The sequence below is a fragment of the Hirundo rustica genome, chromosome 4, assembly GCF_015227805.2.
Source record: "Hirundo rustica isolate bHirRus1 chromosome 4, bHirRus1.pri.v3, whole genome shotgun sequence".
Classification (NCBI taxonomy): domain Eukaryota; kingdom Metazoa; phylum Chordata; class Aves; order Passeriformes; family Hirundinidae; genus Hirundo; species Hirundo rustica.
This window is the reverse complement of record NC_053453.1, coordinates 30,011,056-30,034,237: the sequence shown is the minus strand read 5'-3', so window position 1 is coordinate 30,034,237 and position 23,182 is coordinate 30,011,056. Positions and strand designations below refer to the sequence as shown.

The 23,182-nt window shown below is 39.3% G+C and overlaps 1 protein-coding gene across 1 annotated transcript in view; it reads left to right on the top strand.

Moving 5' to 3' along the window:
- The first annotated feature begins 627 nt into the window (after nucleotides 1–627).
- ADAMTS20 (ADAM metallopeptidase with thrombospondin type 1 motif 20) overlaps nucleotides 628–23,182 on the top strand; it is an 88,209-nt gene continuing 65,654 nt past the window's right edge. The window contains exons 1-4 of the mRNA XM_040063046.1: nucleotides 628–740; nucleotides 1,032–1,378; nucleotides 13,249–13,411; nucleotides 16,590–16,849. Coding sequence (XP_039918980.1) covers nucleotides 650–740; nucleotides 1,032–1,378; nucleotides 13,249–13,411; nucleotides 16,590–16,849 — 861 coding nt within the window. The 5' untranslated portion in view covers nucleotides 628–649. The remainder of the gene's footprint in view (nucleotides 741–1,031; nucleotides 1,379–13,248; nucleotides 13,412–16,589; nucleotides 16,850–23,182) is intronic.

The following is a 23,182-nucleotide window of genomic DNA, read 5'->3' as shown; positions in this document are numbered from 1 at the left end:
CAGGTGATCAGCGGGGGCAGCGGCGAGGTCGTCCTGAATCTGTGGGACACTGACACAGCTGGATTTCACGGCACGGCCCCTGCCGCTCCCGGTGGGAATGCGGCGTTGCCAGGCTTCTCCGAAGCCCGCAGTTTGGCCGGAGCGACACCTCTCGCGTGCGGTAACGCCGCCTGCACCCGGGGCGGGGGGCGGCGGGACGGGGCCGAGACCCCCGGGCCGCCCCTGACCCCGCCGCGGAGCGGGGCCGCCCTCCGCCTCCGGGCGGCCCGCGCCCCGGGGGCGCCGTGAGGCGCGGGGACGGCCCCGCCCGAGGGCAGCGGGCATCTCCGCTCCGCGCCGCCCCGCCGGCCGCGGGGGCAGCGGCACGGGAGGCGGAGGCAGGGACGGGAAGGGAAGGGAAGGGAAGGGCCGCCCTCGCCCACCCCGGCGGCAGAGAGCGAGCCGGAGGAGCGGAGGCGAGGGGCGGGAGGAGCGGGGGCGCGGGCGCGGAGCGGCTTCCCGCGGGCGCGTGCGGGGCCGCGGAGGCGGCGGGAGGCGAGGAGGGGCGCATGGAGGGGCGGCGCGGCGCGGGGCCGGCCCGGGCGGCCGGCGGGCGCTGAGGCGGAGGCGGCCCGGGGGCGCCGCGGGCACGGCCGCCGCGGAGCGAGCCATGCGGGGGGCGAGGCGGCTGGCGGGTCTGCTGTGCCCCCTCTCCCTGCTCGTCACCGCGTCGTGGGGAGTCCGCTTCCACCCCGGACAAGGTAAGCGAACGGCAACAAAGGCGGCGAGCGGCCCCGGGGTCCTGGCCCTGCGGCGGGCGCCGTGCCCTCCGGGGCGGCCGCCGCTCCCCGGCGGACGGGAGGAGGGAGCGCTCGCTCCCTGGGGCGGCCGCCGCCGCGGGGTCTCTCCGGGAGTGCTGGCGGTGGCCCCCCGCCCCCCGGCTGTCAGCGCAGCCCGGGCTGGCGCCACGAGTGCCGTGCCGGGAGCCGTGCGGGTGCCGGCCAGGGGTTGCTGCTGCTGTGTCAGGCTCAGCCTCCTGCCTTCTGTTGCAGAGACCTTGGTGAAGCAGCTCTCCTCTTACGAAATCATCACACCTGTCCGAGTGAATGAGTTTGGAGAGGTTTTCCCGCACACGCATCACTTCAGAAGGAGGAAAAGGAGCTTGGAGGCGCCGCTGGAGCCCGCTGCTTTCCGAACACATTACCGGCTCAGAGCATACGGGCAGGTCTTCCAGCTCAACCTGAGCGCCGATGCAGGCTTCGTAGCTGCTCAGTACACGGTGGTGCACGTCGGGGCCCCGCAGAAGCAGTTGTCCCCTGACTTGCGCCACTGTTTCTATCGCGGGCATGTCAATGCCCAGGAGACGCACATGGCTGTCTTCAGCATCTGTGGTGGTTTGGTAAGCATGTTGGTCACTGCTTCCTGTCCCCATTCATATTCTCCTCCCTGAAAGAAATGTAGTGGGATGCCTTTGCTGGGGAGCTAAGCTGGAAATTCTTGGGCATCATTCCAAGTAGCTGGTCATGAAATGTCTTGGCATCAGCAGTGTGCAGTCATGATGATACTTCTCTGGTGGGGTATACAAATGCCGCTTTCAAAGGATCTGCTGCTGGCCAGTAATATAGTTGGTTGATGTAACTCCTGACACCAAGAGCATTATAACGGAGGAAAAAGCCTGCCTTAGAAACACAGTAAGCTATTGACGTGATAAAATGATGCTGTAAGTTGGCATCAGTTACGTGTTTGTAGCTTAACAGATATTGTGGTTGTGAGTGAGAGTAATGGTAGTTGAGATGGTGAGAGAAGAGCTGGTGTTGATCAATTTCTTCCTCAGCTGTCAACAATACTGTCAAGGTATGTTATAACCTAAAAAGTGTGCAGCAGTGCTCTCTAAACAAATTTCTGCTAGAAGGGAAGAGGAAATTTCCTAACTTCAGTGGAAATGTGTCTGTGAAATACTTAAGAATTGAATTGAGTAGACAAATCAAAACTGCAATGATATACATTCTGTACTTATCCCTTTATAGCATTGATTATGTCTTCCAAAGTGATAAGGAGAAATAGTATCACGCAACTGTCTTTGAAAGCAGTTGTATTGTGTTGCTAAATTTTATAGTTTTGTGCCTAGAGATGTGAAGACTGGTACCTTGTGCTTTACCACATCGCTGCCTATTGAAATGCCAAGGACAAGTTGTGTGACATGCACACTGTAGAAATACAGCATTGTAAATATTATGGCAAATTTAAGTTGGGGTTGTTCCATTTTTTTTGCAGTCACTCAGGAAACTAAAGGTGCCAAGGCTCTTATTTTTGGGACCTCAAGAAAATCCAACTTCATATACTAGGCTTTTTCTAGTAGCCTACACAAAACAGAATGCAATTGGTTGGATGTCTTAAGGACTGTTTAACGTGTATTAAAAGAAGGTCTTACACAAGATAGAAGAGAGAACCAGAAATAACTGCTATTTGAGAGACGCACCTCCTTCTTGTTCTTCTTGGATATTTGGATATATACCATCTTGTCTCTGGGTTGAGGTGTGTGGACTTTGGATAGCCCTTGAAAATCAGTGGAGAAGCAAGCATTTGGAAACAGTAATTCTGTATTCATCCTAAGTTTTGTCAATATAACTTACTTTACAAACAACTGTCATTGGTTCTTGACTACATTATCCAAAACCCAATTCAAAACGATACCAAATAACTTAATATGTTTACTAAGAGAGGGAAAGATGAGGTATCACAAATATCATTGGCTTAGGTTTATTTCTTCCATGTTTTAATAGAGGCTGAAATGCCATGTCATTGAGAATAGTGGCATACTTTATACAGAATATATATGAGAAGTTCTGAGAATTTCTACTTTCATAACCTTTGCTGCCTGTTTGAATTCTATTCCTGTAAACTGTTGCTTTGCAATACTTGAAGGGACCATGTACATTGAAAATAACTTCTGCAAAACATGTACTTACTGCTGTTAAAAGTTGTCTTAACTACCTTATTTATCAGTTCTCAAATTCTTCATCACAAGACCACCTTCTTGCCTCCAAAAAGCTGAATGTCTCACTTCTTATTTCTCTCCCCCCTCCTCCTTACTGATACTTTACAGTATCATCATGTATGGTCAGAAATCCCTGAGTGCCTTTAAATTAGACCTTTGCCTCTTCTAGATGAGCCTTGTGAACTTTTCACTGCAGCTTCCAGCTCATGTCCTCAGTCATTGCCTGGTTCACAGAGTGCTCAGCGTGAGCCACCAGCAAAGACCTTTCTGTCTCGCTGCTCTCAGAACTTTCTCTCACCTTTCATTTCACTTTCTGTCTGGGCAGAAAAAGCCTTGGAAGGTATGTAGCATAGCCAGTGTTGTGTCTGCTTTCCCCTTGGTGGTGGAGGTTTTCAGATGAGGAAGCAGAGCCTCCATGGATGCTGTTGCACTTCTGTGGGATATGCCTATAATTTTCCAGGGAGGGATTGTGTGGTGGTCATAGCCAGCTGGTTGCCTGTAACTGCACAGAGTGTCCTCCAGTCTGATTTAGAACCTTCAAGCTAATGTTCTTCCTCATCCTCATGGATTCAAAGCAAATGTTTTCTGCCTTGTGTGACTGCCAAAGGAGAAAACTTTTTTGGAGTTTAGAGAAGAATGGTTGTGACAAGAGGGAACAACAGTCCTCTTGATCTTAATGCATTCCCTATTCCTAGATTGGACTACCATAAAAAATAAGTAAAAAGATGTTTTTACCCTCAAAGTTTTTAAAATTTCATGAGTTTGTGCATTCAACAAATGTACCTGCAAAAATACATTAGTCAGTATTGCTCTTTTAATGGACAGTGCCATGCTTCATTAGTGCATCCAAACATTTAAAGTCTGACTGCTGCTGAGGTAAGATACTATTTATTGGGAACAAGAGAGTTAGAAACCAGGGTAATGACTCAGTAGCCTTGCATTATATTCATTTTGAGTGAAATTGTTTCTCTTTGTAGGATCGCTGAACTTGAGCTTAGTGTATGGAAGTTAAAATACTGCTTTGAACTAATAGGTATAATTTTGTCTTCCAGCTTTGCATATATAAGCAAATTGCTTATATTTGACCAATGCTGTAAAAGCTAGGGGAAAAAAAAAAAAAAAAAAAAGACTTGTACTTAGTTTTAAAGGTACAGAAAGTGTAACAATGGAATTTTAAAAATTGGTCTGGATATGTGCCTGAGTCACGTGAAGTGAAACCATGTACTTGTGTTCACTTCATCCTGTAGGCTTCTATCCACAAGGTCTGACTGCATTAATTCACAGCTTCATCCCTCCTCAAATTCCTTTTCTTTTTTTGCATTCTCAGGTTGAGTGTGTTGTCCCCCTCCACTCTGCTTTGCCATTTCAGGCTCCGTTAAGCCTTTTCCTTCATGTGCTAAGAGCACCTACAACCCAGACTAGCCATGCAGCATTGCTTAATGGCTCCTGACACCCTGTATGCAGTTTTGTTGTGTTACATTTCAGAGCATGCCCTGGGTTCAGGGGTGCAAATGGCACAGGGAGGTTAGGAGGTCAGCAGGGAGTCTGTAGTAATTGCAAGGAGGGAGTGTATAATTAGGGAAACTTTGGGATCCATCAAAGGCAGAAGGTCATTTGGAATGATGGCCTGGGTGCCTAACTGAACATCTGATCACATACAGGCATATTTCTTGCATCTTTAGAGGAATTTTTGAAATTTCGTGCTTTATTTCACTTTATTTTCTTAAGTTCCATCTTTTTTACTTTTACTGCATTAGTCAGTTATAACTTCCTAGGGAATGGGTATAATAAACCTAGGGAATAGGATCCATCTGCTGAGGGTGTCCCTGGATGCATGTAGACTAAAGAGACCTTTCAAATGTTATGCAGACAGCAAAATCAAAGAGGTAAACCCCCAGATCATTAAAAATCATTTGACTTTTGAGAACATGTGACTTATGAGTTTAATGACAAATACAAGCTAATGCCACTGAATGAAGTGTCTTATAAATGATATAGAAACAGTTTGTTTAGTCTTTTGAGAAACCTGGTATTTTTTCTCAGGGGTTAGGAGGGTGTTGGCTGATGCTGAGGATAATTAAAATCAGTTTTTGTGAGCTAGAAGAATGCTTAAATGCCAAAGATGTTTTATGTGACTACAGTGAGAGTGGAAAAGGTAAGGAAGAAGGGAAAAAAATACATTCCTTTGGGTGTCTGGTCTCTTGTGTGTAGAGCAATTTCACATGCTCACTGACTGGTAGAAGTTAGGACTAGAAAAGTATGCATGAATCTCTTCTTGCATGGATTTGCCAGCTGTCAGCTTCCTGCAGTCCAGAGAGGCAATACCACTTTGTTCTAATGTAGCTTTGGAGTGTGACAAGCTTCTTCTTCAGCAGCTCAAGGAAGCCTTTTGGTAATGCTCCCTTACTCCACATCAGACACTTTTGTCTGAAGAATGGCAGGAGTATGAACCTAAGTGTGGATCTTCGCAATCCTCAGTACAGGAGGTTGTGTTTATTTTTTATTAGTACGGGTCAGCGAATCACCTTTCTGAGAGGTTTTGAAAACAGCTCTATCGGCTGCTATGAATGGGTAAAGTGGCTCCTTTTAAGGAAAAGTAAGCAGTCCTGGAATTTGTCTTAAAAAACTGTGTTTTTTAATTGTTTGGTTAAAAAACCCCAACAATCCAAAGCGCAAAAACTTGCTAGAAGCTACTGCTAGCATAGTAAGTGTCTAAGTGTCTAGTTTCTAGTGGAGATCTAGTGCAGGTAACAAACTCCAGATATTTGCTCCTTGGTTTTGTGCTCCTTAGTACTAACAATCACAATGAGTGAAACAACATTGTTTTTTCTTCAAAGAAACTTTAACACTTGTAACCGAAAAGTATGCTTACCCTGATGTAATTTAATGCTTTAATTTCTAAACTGTCACTTCAGAAAAGTTACTTTCTAATCTGGAAGGCAGGATAGTTTCAGCATTTGGGTTACATTTATAATGCTAGGAGCATCCATGAGGCACATACTGGATTTCAGGTTTTTTATCTTAATGTACCAATTCCTTCATAAGCTAGGAAAACAATCCTATTAAATTTTCAGCTCAAGGCAATTGATTCTTGCTTGAGGAAGCGAAGTCTTTCGGCTGCTGGCTGGGTGATGTGAAGACTTCCACTTACTTCTGGTTTCTTGTGTCGTACATGTATATAAGCTGAGTCTTTGGCTCTGGATCTGCAAAACAGAAGGGTTTCAGTGCTTTCATTATAACCTTGAGCATTTGCTCTGTCTCTGATCAGCACAAAATAGTATTAAGGAAAAGGTTTTACTTTGCAAGTTTAAGATAAAATGTTCTTTCTTTTTGGCTTGTTACAAAATAGTAGGACAATTTAAGTCCCCCCTACAGCTGTGTTAAAAATGCTGAAACTTCTCCAGTATGTTTTCCTCAGGCTCTTTGCATCTCAACTTTCCCTGGAAATATTTCCACAGATGCTATAGCATCTGCACCCTTCACACATGGGCCAGCACAGATCAGCAAATACAGGTGGTAATTGCAGTTGTAAACTGAGAAGATACATGGAGTTGTGCATTGTGCCACTGAAGGTCTGTCACAGAAGATGTTTTAGCAAAAGCAGTACGACCTGAATATGTGTCTACCTGTTCTATTCTTCAGGAACTGTCCTTTCAACCCACTGGATGTGCCTATGTGATGTTTTATGTCAAGGGTGCTCAGTCACTGGTGGCCTGCCTTCTGCCCACGTCCTGTGTCTACTGGCCTTTCCTTGATGGCTACTTGGGCACATTCTTTGCCCATATGTTTGCCAAATAAATATTTTGATGGCTGCAGCTTGTTTTCAGCTGCTGCTTTTATTGTTTGGATCTGTGTGACACAGGTGAATTTGCTCTGTGTAGCCAAAGGAACTTCGATTTACTTTTATCTGTGTATACACACTCACACACACACACGTTCATAAAACTTTGAGGAAGTACGCAGAAGTTTCTGTGTCAGGGAAGGGCGGAGTACACAACATATGGCCCTTTGCTGTCACTCAAGCTAAATTACTGGTGTGCAAATATCTGTGTTTGGAGGGGGAGTGGGGGGGAGGGTTGTGTGTGTGGGTTTTCTTTTTTTGCCTGAACTTAATGCTTCCAGTCCCAGGTGGCAGTCAGCAGTTAGCTGTCATGGATTTCAGGAAACTTTGTACTCTTGGGGAATAGATAGGATTTCCATATGAGATAGTGTATCTGCAATAGTCTCAGTTCTCTTTCTGTTTCAGACATATCCTCATGCAGAAAATGGCAAGATTAAGGTAGCAAAGCCAGACACTGGGAACAGTTAATACCTTCTGGGAATGCACATATTGACAGAAGTACTCAAGGTAGCTTACAGTGTGGCTGACTAAGGTGAAAATCTAACCACAGCTTGTGTGCTCTTGAGTGATAACTGCCTGTGGTGGTACTTATGAGGTCGAAAGGACTGTATGGAGCTATTCATCTTCCAGTGAGAGAAAAATGTTCTTCTGCATTTACTTAAAAACATCAAAACTAGGAAGTTCTCTTTAAACAGAGATAAACTGTAAATATAAATTTGCTTGACGTTTTCTGAGACAGGCAAGATTATACGATGTAGTTTTCTCCAAGACAAAGTTGGATCCTCTAGGTCTGTGTTCTGTCAGAATTGTTTAGGTATTAAAACCAAATCCTCTAAAACTCAAAAATAAAAGCCAACAACCTGCTCCTCCCAAAGTAACTCCCAAACAAATAAGAAAATACCTTCATGTGTGTATACATTTTGTTTTGCTAATTTCAACAGTTATTGCAATATAAGTGCTTTTCTGTAATGGAATCTCCATGTATATATATCTATTTAAAAGAAATTGTTATGCATATTTTTAGTTGATTTGTCTAGCTTGTTTACTGTGAATTGTATATATAGGTAAAAATAAACAAATGACCCCTCTCTCTTCCACTTCAATGAATCTTGTTAATTTCCATGAACTTCTCCTCTTTACAGGTGGTTTTGATATTTTTTTTTTTAAAAAAACATTCCCTCAAATTGTCTGCTATTTAGTCCCTCTGGTTTTGCTACAAATTTTATTTAGAAAATCCTGGAATACAATTTTTGCCAGTCTTCAGCCAGATTTTCTTGCCTAGAAAACTTCCCAAAGGAATCCTCAGGGTACCTAGTGCCTGTACTTCCTACAGGAATAATCTTTCCCCCATATGTTCCTTGTTCCTCAGTGAAAGTAGCTTGGCAGTGAGGACACTGGATCCAGTGCTATGGTATCATATGGTTATTGGTAAGGTGTGGTCTAAACATAAAAATAGGTAAAATCTCTGAGAATTTACATGGGACTTAAATTTCAATCTGGAATTAAGAAATTTTATCTAACCAATGCTTCGGTGTCTTTGCAGACCACAACACTTCCAGCCATAGGTGAATGCCCCATCAATAGTTTTAATGGTGTGATTATGGTCAGCTCATGCAATCTTAACACCACAGAATTTGTAAGATATAGTTATATTTTAGCATTTTTTTCTCAAAGAACTTCAAAAGTAATGTTGCTTTCAATCACTTCTAAAAACATATTGAATTTATTACTATTTTCTTATTTCTCTTATATTAGATCTGATCTTAATACATTAGCTTGAATTGCTATCTCTTATTGTGTTTCTAGATGAATTATCTTCTAGTAGAAATACTTTTTCCAGATGTTGGCAGTGTACTATGATCACTCAAGTACTTTTTTCTTTAATTAGGCAATGCTTCTTAAGTCTTTAATCATAAAATATTTAACAGTGAAGCAGGAAGAAAAAGGGGGAGGGATTCTTTCATGATTCAAGAGATTTGGATAAACAAAAAAAGAGGGATAGTAGGGGGGAAGAGAATAATATAGAAGGAAGGGATTTAAATTTACTTTGTCTGTTAAAGTGCTCTTGCAGGTTTTTAAGTGAGTTAAGAAGTCATACTTCAAAGGCATGAGAAGTACTTGAGCACAGGGGTGGAGCTTACCTGGGAGGGAGTCTGCCAGTTTAGAGCCAAGTTTTCCAGAACTTCAGTTTTCTTTTAGTTTTTATGAAACGGTTCCAATTGTGCTGTTGGACATATTAATTCCTCATTTCTGAAATCTACTATATATCCCTTATGTTTTCCATCTGTTCTGTGAATTTTATAGACAAAGATGTAATTTGTATATGGGGATGATACATTCTTTAACCACAATTTTGCAATATTTACATCTGTAACTCTTGCAGTAGAGTTAATATTCGTTAAGACTATACAGTTTTAAGTCACTTTAAACCACTAAGTCATACCATATAGTGAGTAGCTGTGTTGATCTCCTGAACCTTGATTGAGATCATCCATAATATTTTAAATCCAAAAAAATAAATTATCATTCTCATGTGGGCTTTCTCATAAATTTTCTCAAATCTATGCATATGCATAGCTCTGGGTAGCACTCCCTCTTTGGACCACTTATTTATGATGTGCAAGAGACTGTTTTCAATTTTGTGCTCTACTTCTACTGAAGAGATCTTTTAAATGTGCTTTTATCTCTTTATCTGAAGAACAGAAATAGAATGTTTCAGGCAGATTTCTTGTTAGATGATTTGAGAGGCATCTGTAGATGATAAATAAATCCAGTTAATTTCTGATTTAATTTCCTGCAAATGCTTGGGCTCCTGTTTTAGCAACCTGCCTCTGTACATCTAAGTGACTCTATTTCATTTTACCAAAAGTATTCTTCATTTGGATCTCACAGCTCTTTTCCTAGTGTCCAAGATGCAGCAAAGCTCCATTCGTATCAGCAGAATCTGTCACCATGTGAAGTATCACATTCCTGACTGGAGTGCTGTAAACACAGTGTTTGAATTTCTGTAGATGCACGTGTTAGGAAAATGAGGAGCTAACCATGTGTTTTCACAGTGGATTTAAAGGATTGGAATGTGTCACTACAGGTTCAATATCTCCTTTGGCTTTGAATGACAAATATCAAATGCCTTTCTTAAGATAAAGCACTGTTTGCATCTCTTAAATTTTGCTCATTCTCACATACAACACTGTGAGTTCTTTTCAGTTGAAACAGATGTATGTGGTATCTCTCTCCAAGCCCCGGCTCCATTTTTGCCTTGGCTAGCTTGAGAGACAAACCACAGTTGGAAGAATTTTTTCCCAGGGCCCCAAAAACCCCAGAGCGGCTGTGAGCCTTTTCCTTTAGAGAGAGCAAGTCCCCATCGATGGCAAAGGAAAGGTCTGCACTTGATCCAGGGGGAAATCAGGGCTTTATTCTGTCTTTCTCCTGTGGCCCTGCCCCTGCCTGGGTCAGGAGCCCAGTCCCTGTCCCTGAGCCAAGAGAGCAATCCATGAGGTGTTTGTTTTTATCCAGGGGAAGGGGCTAGATGCAAGGACAAGCCACTACCCAATCAGGGACAAGGTGGGAGTGGAACAGAGTTGAGTTACATTCCAGTGTGGGAGAATGGACGGGGAGAAGGAGCAGGGACAAACCTCGGGATGATACATTTTCCAGGGAGCAGGAGGGCGCAGAAGAAACCATTACAAAACCCACTATAAAAATGAAATACAATATAAACCCAAATAATACACAACAACAAATGTGTAAAAATTTATCGTAGACTACTGGTAAGAGTCCTTCATAACTACTCAGGAGTAGTAATTACTTCTTTACCCATACATTGTTGAAGAGGAGAGAATTCAATGAAGAAAGAAGGAAAGGTTTTTTTCACTATAGATTTGTCCTCAGCTGTTTCTTCCATATCTAAACAGGTCATTGATCCTGGGATACTGTGTGAGAATCAGTGGGCCCAAGAGTGAGCAAAAGGAAGCTTGACAGCTTGATTCTGTTTTTCTAAAATGGTTGTTCCATGTAAAGGTGTACTCTCCAGTCTTAAGGACAAAATTGTACCATCTTGTGTTAATCTTTTGATGTAAAAAAACCCTAAGAAAAATTCTGAGACCATGAATCATAATAATCTGCCCATCCAACTGTCTGTCTTAACTTTTTGGCCTGTGAATTTGTGGCCTGTTGTGAAGTTTTTACCTGAGGAGGCTCAGTCAAAAACATATGTCTTAGTGTTTGGGAGTTTTTACTTTTTTGGGTTTGGTTTTGTCTTTTTTATTTTAAGAATGAAACCATAGAAAAAGAACATAGCCTTGTTCTTGCAGTTAATATTTTCCTGTGGAAGTCTGATATTCTGGTAAGTTTAGTTTAGAATGTGGTACAAACTCTTTCCTTATTAACTCTGGGGTATTGTTCTTATAATCTTACGTGTGTTGTAACTGGAACCATTCCTTTGTAAAATCTGAAAGTCTGTTTTTTTGGAAAAGCCCTTGAAGAAACAAACCCAGATTATCTGCTCCACCTGCTTGAAAGAATAGGAGGGAAGTAAAATGAGTGTGGGAAATAAAGAAGGAACAATAAAGTTCTTGCTTAAATCTAGAAGAACATACTTCAAATCTGTATTTTGTGGAAATATGGGGTTTTGGTATATCAGGAGAAAATAATTAATTAGCATGTTAGTGTTGACAAATAGTATGGGGCCAGATTTACTATGTTTTGTTAACTGGGACTTTATTAATATATGTAATAAAACATGAATCTTATCAAGAAGAATAGATGCTTTCAGTTGATGTCTCTGAGTGACAGCCTCTTGTCTGTCCCTGTCATTTACCCGAAAGGTTGTACCTTAAGACTAACTGACAAGCTGTGGCATGTCTGTTTTCCTGAAGCCCTTTCCAGGCTGTTCTTGGTATGCTCAATCTGCTGTCCTCTACAAATTACATGCCCTGGAAACACTGGATGTGAGAAGGCTAAACTGAATGTATAAAGGATCCAGCATGAAGTCTACTTGCAAAAAATTTAAATGAAACTGAGGGGGAAAGTGTTTCTGTGAGTTAGGTTTGAACAGTCTTGAAATGAAAATGCTATTTAGCTGTGTCATTTTTCACTCTGTGAAAAAATTGGTGCAGAGGATTCATCCACAAGATGTTGACAATAGCTCTAATAATATTATGTGTCAGGAAAGATTGCAGATGGGCTTCAGACATGTGTCAGACTAACAGACTGTTACAGATTGACAACTGATAGCTGCTTAGAAGGATCCCACATTCAAGGGAATATTAATTCCAGCACAAAACCCTGGACACTGAAGTCGTTTGCAGCAGTTTTTAAGACTTAGTAGGTTGTTTGAAAAATCCTTCTTCTTGCTTCTGTTCTCATTTATCCTGCTCTGCCATTCTCTTTATAACCTTGAGTTTCAAGGTTGACATGAACATTTGCTTCTCTTAAACCATATTATATAGTTTGTTGCTATTGTCTTATTGGTCAATCTTATGCCTTACTGGCAAAACATTTATCGGGATGCAGTGTATCTACTCACTTGATGTGTTTAATTTGGCTGAAACGAGGACATTGCTAAAAAGTCTGAAAATAATTTGATGAAATTCTTGCATGTTTTTTCCTCCTCATAGTCTTCTGAGGTGGAGTACTTAAGCCATAGGAAATTACGAGTTCAGTTGGAAGTGCAGTGAGAAAGAAGAGAGTCTGCTTTAGGATTTCATAATTGAAAGGATTATGGGGCAGGGTGCTGGGGGAAAGGAGCTTAATTTTTGTTCTTTGTGTATGTGCCAGTGCTTTTGTTAGTAATCAAGTTACTGTGGTTCCCACAACATAGTTATTCATGTGTGTCTGTGGTGGCCGGGGACAGGGGGTGTGTTGGGGGACTCAAGGAGGAAAACACTTTGATGATGTCAACTTTGAATTTCTGGTGCTCCAGTCAAAAACCTTCAAAAATAATACCATGTTAACACTGTTTCTAATCTATGGCGAAAATGCAATTTTAGAAGAAGAATATGACATAAATTATGTTAAAGACAGAAGGCAACAAATCAGTCCAGAATTTGGACAGCAGTCAAATTCTGAAGTTTTTGATGGCTTCTGCTCTCCTTTGCATAGTTCCCAACTGGTCCTGCTTGGTTATACTTAGTTTCTCTTTATTTTTGTGATCTTCTTTGTTTCATAACTCTTATAGTAATTACCTTTAATAAATACATTGTTAATATGCAAGGTAATCTGAGTTATTCTGGTGCAACAAGTCCCTGAAAGCAAACTTCTATTGCCTTACCTTCCAGCTTTCACTGGAGTTTCCCCTGTCGCATGTGGGTGTATATGTATGATCATTAACTTCAAAATATTGTCATAAATAGCTTTTTATTTCAATGAGGATTATTTTTATATCAATATTTTCAGTGGAAAATAATTCAGTTACTTCTCTTACTTTCAGATGGGCACCTTCAAGGCACATGATGGTGAATACATCTTAGAACCTCTGATGAAAGCTGATGGAGGTGAACATGAAGATGAACATAACAAGCCACATCTTATATACAGGCATGATGAACTTAAAAAAGAGTATCAGAAATCCCATAAACCTTGTGAAGTTTCAGGTATAGTCATCCTTTAAATTTCATTGTGCCTTTTTCAAATGTCAGATGTTCTAAAGGGGAAAAAAGCGCAAGAATTTATTTAATAAATATTTTTTCTCCACAGTGTGCCATTAGTACCTACACATTTCTTTCACCTAGGCTTGTCAGGTGTTCCTTTTGTTTGTCACCGTGGCAAATTCAAAAGTAGGTCAAAATGTGCATATAAAAAAATCCATGATATAGCAAGAATTTTGGTGTGGGTTTGCTTTTACACCTACATCATCCCTTGTGTAAACACTCCTGTAGATCCACAGAAGTTGTTGCTTACATTCACAAAAGATGATGAACTTACTGCAAGTCTAGCAGATAATACATGACATCTGACTTCCTTAATAATAGAAGTATCTAATATTACCCATTAATTTATTATAATCTAATGTTACCCATTATTGTAAATGTTTGTCCTTATGAGTATTTTAGTAATTTATTCACGCTACATATTTATAATATTTTGATTTAAGGTTTAAGGAAGGGTGTCAACAGAACCTCTGCCTTGGACTTCAGAGGGTGGACTTTGGCCTGTTCAGGGCACTGGTTCAGAGTGTCCCTTGGGAAACAGTCCTTAATAACAAAGGGACCCCGGAAGGCTGGACATAATTTAAGAAAGAAATTTTACAGGTGTAGGGGAAGGCCATCCCTATGTGCTGAACCAGCAGGGAAGACCAGCTCCCTGATCAGTTCCTGGGCTGAACAGGGAACTTTCACTGGAACTCTTCTTAAGGAATATCTATGTTGATGGTTAAAAATATAAAATTAAGAAAAAAAAAAAAAAAAAGCTTGGGTGACTAGTGTTATTAATTTTGGAAAATTCTTATAATGTATTTTATACTTGAAAACATTATTTTGAGAATTCTGCTTTTCCATAGATACTAAGGCCAGAAAATAACCATTATGTCAAGCAAAGCAAATGTTCTTATTCCTATGGCTTTTTAAAAAATTATAAGTAGTATGTGCTGAACCAAATTAGAGGTATTTCAGTTTGTTTTGTGTCTTTTTTTTCCTTTAATCTAAACAAGTTAATGTGACAAAAAGCTTCAAGCATTAAGAACATAGTAATTTTCTCAATTTTCTTTTTTTGGAACAATTACAATTCCATAAGATTGTGAGCTAGGGCTTACTATCATTTCAAGGGGAGTGAGGTTGCAGAAATGTTTGTGAAGAAAAGCTTTTAAGTTTCAGTTCTTCTAAAGAAGAGATGTGTCTCCTTTAATGTTAGTCTTGCTTGGTTATTCATATCCATTCATATTCATATCCTTTCTTCACACAGGAACAACTTGCATCACTACTTGGAACCATAAGAGTTTCTCTTTCTCTAGTAAGGGAACCTTGACAGAGGATATGGAGGAGCATAGCATTCAATACATGTTTTTAGTTTGAAATTGGGCCATGATGGTTCTAAAATTGTGCACCAAATCTTTTCTCCACTTCATTCTGTTTTCTTCTAAAACTAATTTGCCAATTAAAACATTTTAGTAACCTGGATATATGCTTTACTCAGGTTAGGATAAGATACTTATTTTATTTCCTCAGCCCATAAATTCTGTTTCCTTAATGCGTGGAAGCTCATCAGAGTTTGCCAGAATATGTTTTGGATAAATCCAATAGCTATTGCTTATTCATTTGTTGATTTCTGGTGTTTGTAAACAAAATTAATTTGATTTGTTCTTGATTTGTTTGGTCCATAAATTTAGATAATCTTTAAACTCTCCCTTTAAGTATGTGTTATTTCCCATTTTGCCTGTACTCTGGAATCTCAGATACCTGCTGTGTCCCAGTAAAGATTGTGTGTATGAAATTGCTTCAGCCAATCATCTTCAGTGCATCCAACTTAGTCTGAACACACAGAGTATATGTGGATACTCTTGGACTAGTTCCTTTTCAGAGCCGGTCCTTGCTTGCTATTGTTAGTGCTAATGGTTTGACAATTACTATAGCTTTATTTTGTGATTGATTTTTAAACAATTACTCAGTGAAGTGCTTGCTGTTGTCTCTACTGCTTTATTTCTGGCCATATTATGTTTAAGCAAGACAGACTATGGATCTCTCAAAAGTAGCTTAAAGTGAGGACTCTTCCCTTGAATAATGGATGTATAAATTTAAATCCTCTCAAGCTGAGGGTGACAGAAGTGTTATCTTAGAATTCTTGGGTCAGTGCTGTAGTCACTAAGTCATTAGAATAAAATGACTAGGAGACATCTCCTTTGGCTGCTACTCTTTAAGAGGGACATCTAGTTTCCAGAAATACAGTGGAAGTTTCTTCTAAAGGAGCTGGAGTGTCCAGTTAGCTGCTTAAATTCTAGAGGGTAGTGAGAGTTCAGATATGCTAATACTCTCTTGAGTACTTTTTATGTGAGCTAAGATGATTCTGCTAAAGGAGCTGGTTTTTCTGTATCAGGCATCAGAAACCACTGGACTATCCAGTGTAACTGGAAGTATTACAGAATTTGGATTGGAGATATCTGAGTAGATTGTATATTTCCTTTAGAGCCTGATTCTACATAATTAATACTTACAAAACTGTTCAAAGAGGTCACTTCAGATTTTTGATATGTGCTTGCTTATGAAGTTAAATTCCATATTTATTTATTTATTATTTATTTATATTTATTTAAATGTAATGTTATGTAAATTTGAAAGTCAGCAGGGACTTGATTTCAGGAGCCAGACCTAGTTTGTTTTTATTTCTTCTGCTGGCGCCAAAAGTTTGAGAGTAAAAATGAGTTTTGTTTAAATAACTTGTGTCCTTTGTTGTAAAGATTAAGCTCTAGTGCTTATCTCCTTCCAGCCTTCCTGTTTGGATTATACTGCATTCTAGGAACTGCGTAATATTGCTGTCTCCTAACTAATTTGTAACATATAATCCATTTATGATAGAATGACATAAAAATATACAAGATGTTTAATTTGATGTTTCTATTACAGTCTTCTGTGGGGGTTTTGGGGGTTTTTTGTTTGTTTGTTTGTTTGTTTGTTTGTTTGGGTTTTAAAAAATTCCTTCACAGTTTCACTTGGGAAAATAAATGTAAGTATTTCTATTTTGGGCAGCCTTTTGCCTTTTTACTATTTAGCAACTCAGTAAATTTAGCTAAATAGTAAACTATTTAGCATTAAACAGTAAATAGTTTTTTCTACTTTACAGAGAAAGAGTTGAAGAAGAGCACTTTTTTACATCCAACCTTCAGCAGTTTAAATGAAGAGAGCAGTGTTTTACAGAAGTCTCTCAGTTTAGACTATGCTTTAAATAACCTCTCTACAGAGGATGGTGGCAATCCACATTCCAGGAAAAAACGTTTTCTTTCTTACCCAAGATACGTAGAAGTGATGGTCACAGCTGACACCAAAATGGTTCGTTACCATGGACAGAATTTACAGCACTATGTTCTAACATTGATGTCAATAGTAAGTAAGTTCTTAAGTATGAGGAATTTTAATTATTTCTGTTCTGTTTTCTTTTCTGCAACTTCTCTGTCTTCTAGTTTGATCAATTTTGTAGAATAAAAAGAGACTACATAAACATAAATAAAAAAGTTTGGTCAAAATTTAACATTATGGATCTTTTCCGTTTAATGCAGTGTAGGGTGTGTAGATGAAATTATGTGACCTATTTCCTGATTTTCTGTTCATTTAGAAGAATTGTTAAGCTTCAGGGAGTGAAAAATACAAACTAATTGCAGCAGACATGTTAAAATGGCATTGTGGGGAAAAAAAAAAAAGCTTGGTTATAGTTATCCTATTTTTTCAATTTCTCAAGAAACTTCAGATTAATATGGGTCAGACTTTGAGTTGATATCATTCATTTGTGATCTTTATGTGGTAAATTCTTTACTGAACCACAAGTCACTAGTTGTATTGATTCAGATTATAGTACAGTAAGCTCTATAATCAAAAGTTTTACCATGACATCAGTTGAACCATCTGTTAGGAAAAAGCATGCTAACATATTCTGCATTGTAATTATTTCTAGATTTCTGTCCTTACATCTATTCAAGAAGCTTTATTTATATGAAACTGCATCTAGCTTGGGGGCTAGCAAATTAAAATATCTCTCATCTAAGTATCTATAGAGACATCTGCTTTTTAGATGGCTATTAACTTGACCAGTTACAGACATCTGCTTTTGGATGAACAGAATTGCACTCTAGTTCTCACTGTGATTAATTAATGTGCTTCATAGAAGTGCCCCATCTCATTTAAGATGTTGTAGGACATCTGATGTGGCCTCAGCTGCTGCTTCACCAAGCTGTGCAAATCCCCTGTAAATCCTGTGTTGTATCTGCCGGTTGTGCATTCTGATAACCTGTAATGTGTAGGGGGATGCTGGGTAACAGGCAGTTAGACAGCTGAGCTGAATTCTGCTCGCTCTAAAGCTCACATCTCCAGCTGATGACAGTAGAGGTGTTGCCATCTATTACACAGATGATGTAGACACCTGAATTTAGAACATGGAGATTCCTTTAATTAGTTTATAAGAAAAATAATATTTAAAGGGATATTAACATATATTATTGTGTCTTCTGATTTTTTCTACTTTTAATGCTGTGAAGGTATGAAAGTTCATGTATTACCAAAAAAAAAAAAAAAAAAAAAATCCATACTGTAAGTTGTTTTTCCCTTATAGTACATACTCAGTTTGGAATTCCTTTCAAAACAATTGATCCCTAAGATGCCATTCTATTACAGTTACTTCCTTTATTAAAGGGGTGTACTAAGAAAAAAAGTGGTGAAGAATAACTTTAAAATAGAAGCTGTTTTTTACTGAACTTTACAAAAAGATGAAATGGAACATTTATTACATCTTTTTCATGAGGTCTTGTGATTATAGGTAGTGTAATTCCTGTTTTATTGGGGTGTGGTGTTTGTTTTGGTTTGGTTTGGGTTTTTTTTAAGAAGAAAACATTATTCCTGCATCTGTAGATGTTGTACATTCAAGTACTATTCCTTACAATGCAATATTTGTCTTTTTACTTATACCATTGGACTTCTAGGTAAATAAGATAAGCATAAGATATAATTGCTTTTAAAGAGATCCTATATATGAACTGTTTTTAAGATCTAATATTTAACATATGCTGTATGAGTGAAAGAATACCAGTTCTTTTCTAAAAAAACCTTCTCATTTCTTTCTTGTGCTATCTGTACTGTAAAACTAGGGTTTTACACTTATTGCTGGTTTTGAGTAACAGCCTTCAATTAGCCACTACATCTTTAATGTGAGTTTAATATCTCTGAATACCACTGTAGGTGGTAAGATCTATTGCTTGCATCTGTTGGCATCTCTATTCCACACATGTATATGCAAAAGGTAATCTTGAAACAAAAATTTCGTAAGATGTTATTTCTAGTAATGTTGATCTTATATAAATGCAGATGTAAAAACTATTAATCCAGATCTTCATTTTAAAAGAATTTCTTTACAGTTCAGTTAATTTCATGCACTCTCCTTTCCCCTGCTGCTATTTCCCCCACAGAATAGTTATCCCAGCTTGTATCCCTTCTCCTTGAAGCATTTCACCAATGGCTTAGAATCACAGAACAACTGGAAGTCATCTGATCCAACCCTCGCCTGACATATATATGATTTGTCTAACAAATAATGTGTATGAATAGACAGCCTTCAGTCATTTCTTCTCCATAACAGTTATTTTTCAGTAAACTAATAAAAAAAGTGAAGGATAGGAAAAAAATGACTACCATTCTTTGCTTTGTAATCTGCATTAGAATGTATCAGTATGCTGGTGGGTTATGTCTTGACCCACAGCCCATTAGTGTTTAAAATAGAACCATTTTTAGTCTTATTTGATTATCTGTAAAAGGAAGAAAGGAAATTTTAAACTTTATCCTTTCTGTCATTATACAGATAGCTTTGATTATTAAATTTTACTGCTGCTTGTGTCTGGTCAAGCAACTTCTGTTATGGGAAATTGTCAGGTTGCTGGCCTTTTAAGTGAATCAAGCATTATACTTTACTCTTGTAATAATTCTGAAACTTTTAAGTTCAGATCTGGCTGGGATTTTAAAGAAACCTAAAAACTTCAAGCATATAAATCACATTAAATTTTAATGAAACTTGGGCATCTAGCTCCCAGAAGAACCTTTGAAATTCTGGCCCATTTTTCTTTTATTTTCTTTGGGGCTTTTTTTAGCATCAACAAAGCCACCACAGTAAACTTACTGCTGTTTTATGAGTGGAAAATAAGAACTGAAATATACTGCAAAATATTTTTAGGGGTTTAAGTGTCTTGTCATTCATCCAATTCAACCTGAAAAGGCTTAGCTCTCAGCATGCAAGTAATCCCATTGAACTGGAACTGGAATGCATTTTCTCATTTTAAACTGCATAAATGTTGGCAATATGAGTATTCACATTACTTACATTATATCTTGGAAATACTTACTCGTTCTGAATGAAATACATAGTTCAAGATAGAAGGAGTACCTTTGCCATAGGATTTTATGGAAAACTTTATTGTATTTCAACACAGAGTAGCATTATTTAATGTGAAACAATAAATAAATAAAACAATAAGAATACTGTATTTGCTTAACTTGTGCTGTTTCTTCTTGTTCCTCCAAGCATTGCATCAGCAGAGAAGACAGTAGGCACTGTCTTAATAGATTTAGTAACTGGAGGACTTTATCTTAGACTATGTTCTGAAGGTTCAAAGCCCTAAACATGAAGGCTTGCTCTTAGCAACTGAAATAATTCATTAAGACCCTGGAGTTTACGATAAAAATTCAAAACCACCTGAAATTTGGTTCCATGAAACATTTTGTCCTGATTTTCTGAATCAAGAAGCTGATTATTGACATCATTTTAAATACTGTACTGCTTATGTAGTTTGTTTGGTAGTAAAAAAACTACTTGGTCTGTTCTTAGTCTGCTTGCAGCAAAAACTTTGTAATCTTGCCTTTCTGAAAAGAAATCATGACATGTAAAACCACCTGTGGTAGGGCTATGCCAGCGCAGATTGTGAACTTGGCTGCCTGCCTAGTCATGTGAGTGCTAAAGTGGAGCATGGGAGGGGGCAGCCATGCATTCAAGGATTGAGACATCATCAGTTTAGATCATTTAACTTGCAGTGAGGCTATGAAACCATATAGTGGTGTTGGATCATGGTAAAACAGTACTATTATAATATGGTGTTAAAAGCTGGTGCTTTTGATTTTCATTAAGACAAAAACTTCAGTAAAGTTTTACAGATACCATCTTTTACTGATGTATGAAATGAAAGGTAGTGAGTAGTATGTCTTAACAGCAGAAGATTTTTCTAGTTAGGGTCTTGTTTATACTTTTTTTTTTTTTTTTCCCCATTGTCACCATCAGCACTGTTCATGAAGTATGTTCTATATGGAAAGACTGTGTGCACCAATGTGCCCCATCTTTAAAGCTGGACAGATTATTTTATCTTAATATATATGGGGTGAATTTAAAGACTGCTTTAATACTTTCTTTGTAGTTCATACTCTACAATAGTCAACAGTTCATATTTGCAGAACACAGTGGGAAAACATAGATGATCCTGGCCTTTAAGAATGTTTGGTATTATTTATTTTGCTTATAGTCATCATTTAAAAATAGGCAGTAGACCTATATAGTTTGTAGGTGAATAATTTAATTTGTATGACTACCATCTGAAAGACAATGAATACAGTTACATTCAAAATTTAGATGTGAATATATTGTTTCTTGTATCTGTTCCTTAGAACCTCAGCAGTCTATTTTGCCCCTTTCTCATTCAGATAATTGTATTGGTATTAAAGCTACAGGAATGTTCAGTGCTTTTTATCTCTCATCTAGTAAAATCTGGAAGGCCAGGACAAGGCATACTTTTCTTGGCGGTAAGCCAAGAATATACCTTGTTAGGTTTCTTCCATGCATATTAAACCCCATCATCTTGTGCATTTGGCGTGGTTAAAATGAAAGTGGGTATTTTTTTATGTACCTATGAATATACATAGCTGGAAACAATTATTTTCAAAGTATCATTCATATAAATTCTCTGAGCTAGCCTTCTTACTTATTTTGACATATGGGTATCTGTAGGGGTATAAAAGCCTTCTATTTCAATTGTGACTCTCCTTGTATTGCAACTCCAGGGTGCCCATATATTGAATATCATAATGATACGTAACTACATCTTGAGGTCCACCGGCTAATACAGAGGTATTAGTGGACCCAGGTAGCCCAGACGGCCAGTGGCATCCTCTCTTGTATGAGCAGTAGCGTGGCCAGCAGGGCCAGGGCAGTGATTGTTCCCTTGTACTCAGCACTGCTGAGGCCGCACCTTGAGTGCTGTATCCAGTTCTGGACCCTTCACTCCAAGACATTGAGGGGCTGGAGCATGGCCAGAGAAAGACAACAAGGCTGATGAAGGGTCTGGAGCACAAGTCATATGAGGAGCGGCTGAGGGAGCTGGGGCGGTTTAACCGGGGAAAAAAGGAGTCTCGAGGGAACCTTGCCACTGTGTCCAACTACCTGTCAGGAGATTGTAGTGAGTTGGGGATCAGTTTTTTCTTCCAAGTAACAGGTGAAGGACCAGAGAAAATGATTTCAAGATGCACCAGAAAGGTTTAGGGTCATTGATAGGGTTGTGAAGCATTGTAACAGGCTGCCCTGGGAAGCAGAGGAGTTACTAACCCTGGAGGTAAGTAAAAGATGTGCATATGTGGGGCTGAGGGATAGAACTTCACAGTGGACTTGGCAGTGTTTGGTTGAACTCAATGATTTTAAGGGTCTTTTCCTACCTAAGTGATTGTATTTTGTAGTATGTAAGCAGGCACATACGTGCCTGTCTTTACGCTTGCTGTTAGTACAATTTACTATTTTTATCTAAGTGGTGGTTGTTGTTGATTAGATATTCACTTATTAGACTTGTCTCCATGATTTTATCTTCAGTAGTATTAATTTGAGAAGTGTTCCTAAGGTGAAGTCTTGGTACTGTTAAATTATGACAAAAGCCTTGCTTTAATCTGTCTGGGACTCATCTCATATAATAAGAATAGGAACAAGGAGACTAAGGAGACATGTTGCCAAGCAACACTCATGTGTTTCTCTGGGTAGTTTCTAACAGCTAGAGAAGCTTGTCTATGGCTGTGTCTTGTGAAATGATCTTTTAATGTAGTTTCTTTTAGATTCTGAAAGGAAGGATGCATTGACATTGTGCTGTACATGCTAGCATTTGATATGATCTGATTATAACTGTGGTACATTATTTTCACTGAAGAGTTGTAGATGGTGACAGTCATGACTGTTACCATCTTCTGAGTTATTGCCATATTAAAGGGATACCTTTACTTGTAACCTCAGTTACCAGTTAGAGGTAAGACAGAACATAGACATTCCTGATAGGGTGTCCCCAGCTGGCAACTAAGCCCCCCACTTGCTCACTCCCACACCACCAGGGTCAGGGAGAGAATCAGAAGGGTAAAAGCTAAAATCTCATGGGTTGAGATAAAGACAGTTTAATAGGGAAAGCAAATAATTAATTCACTGCTTCCCATGGGCAGGCAGGTGTTCAGCCATCTCTGGGAGAGCAGGGCCCCATCACATGCAATGGTTACTGGGGAAGACAAACTCCATCACTCCAAACTTCTCCCGTCCTCCTCCTTCCCCCCAGAGCATACAATGAGCATGATGTCACATTGTCTGGAATCTCCCTCGGTCGGTTTGGGTCACCTGTCCTGGCTGTGTCTCCTCCCAACCCCCCAGACACCCCCAGTCTCCTCCCCAGA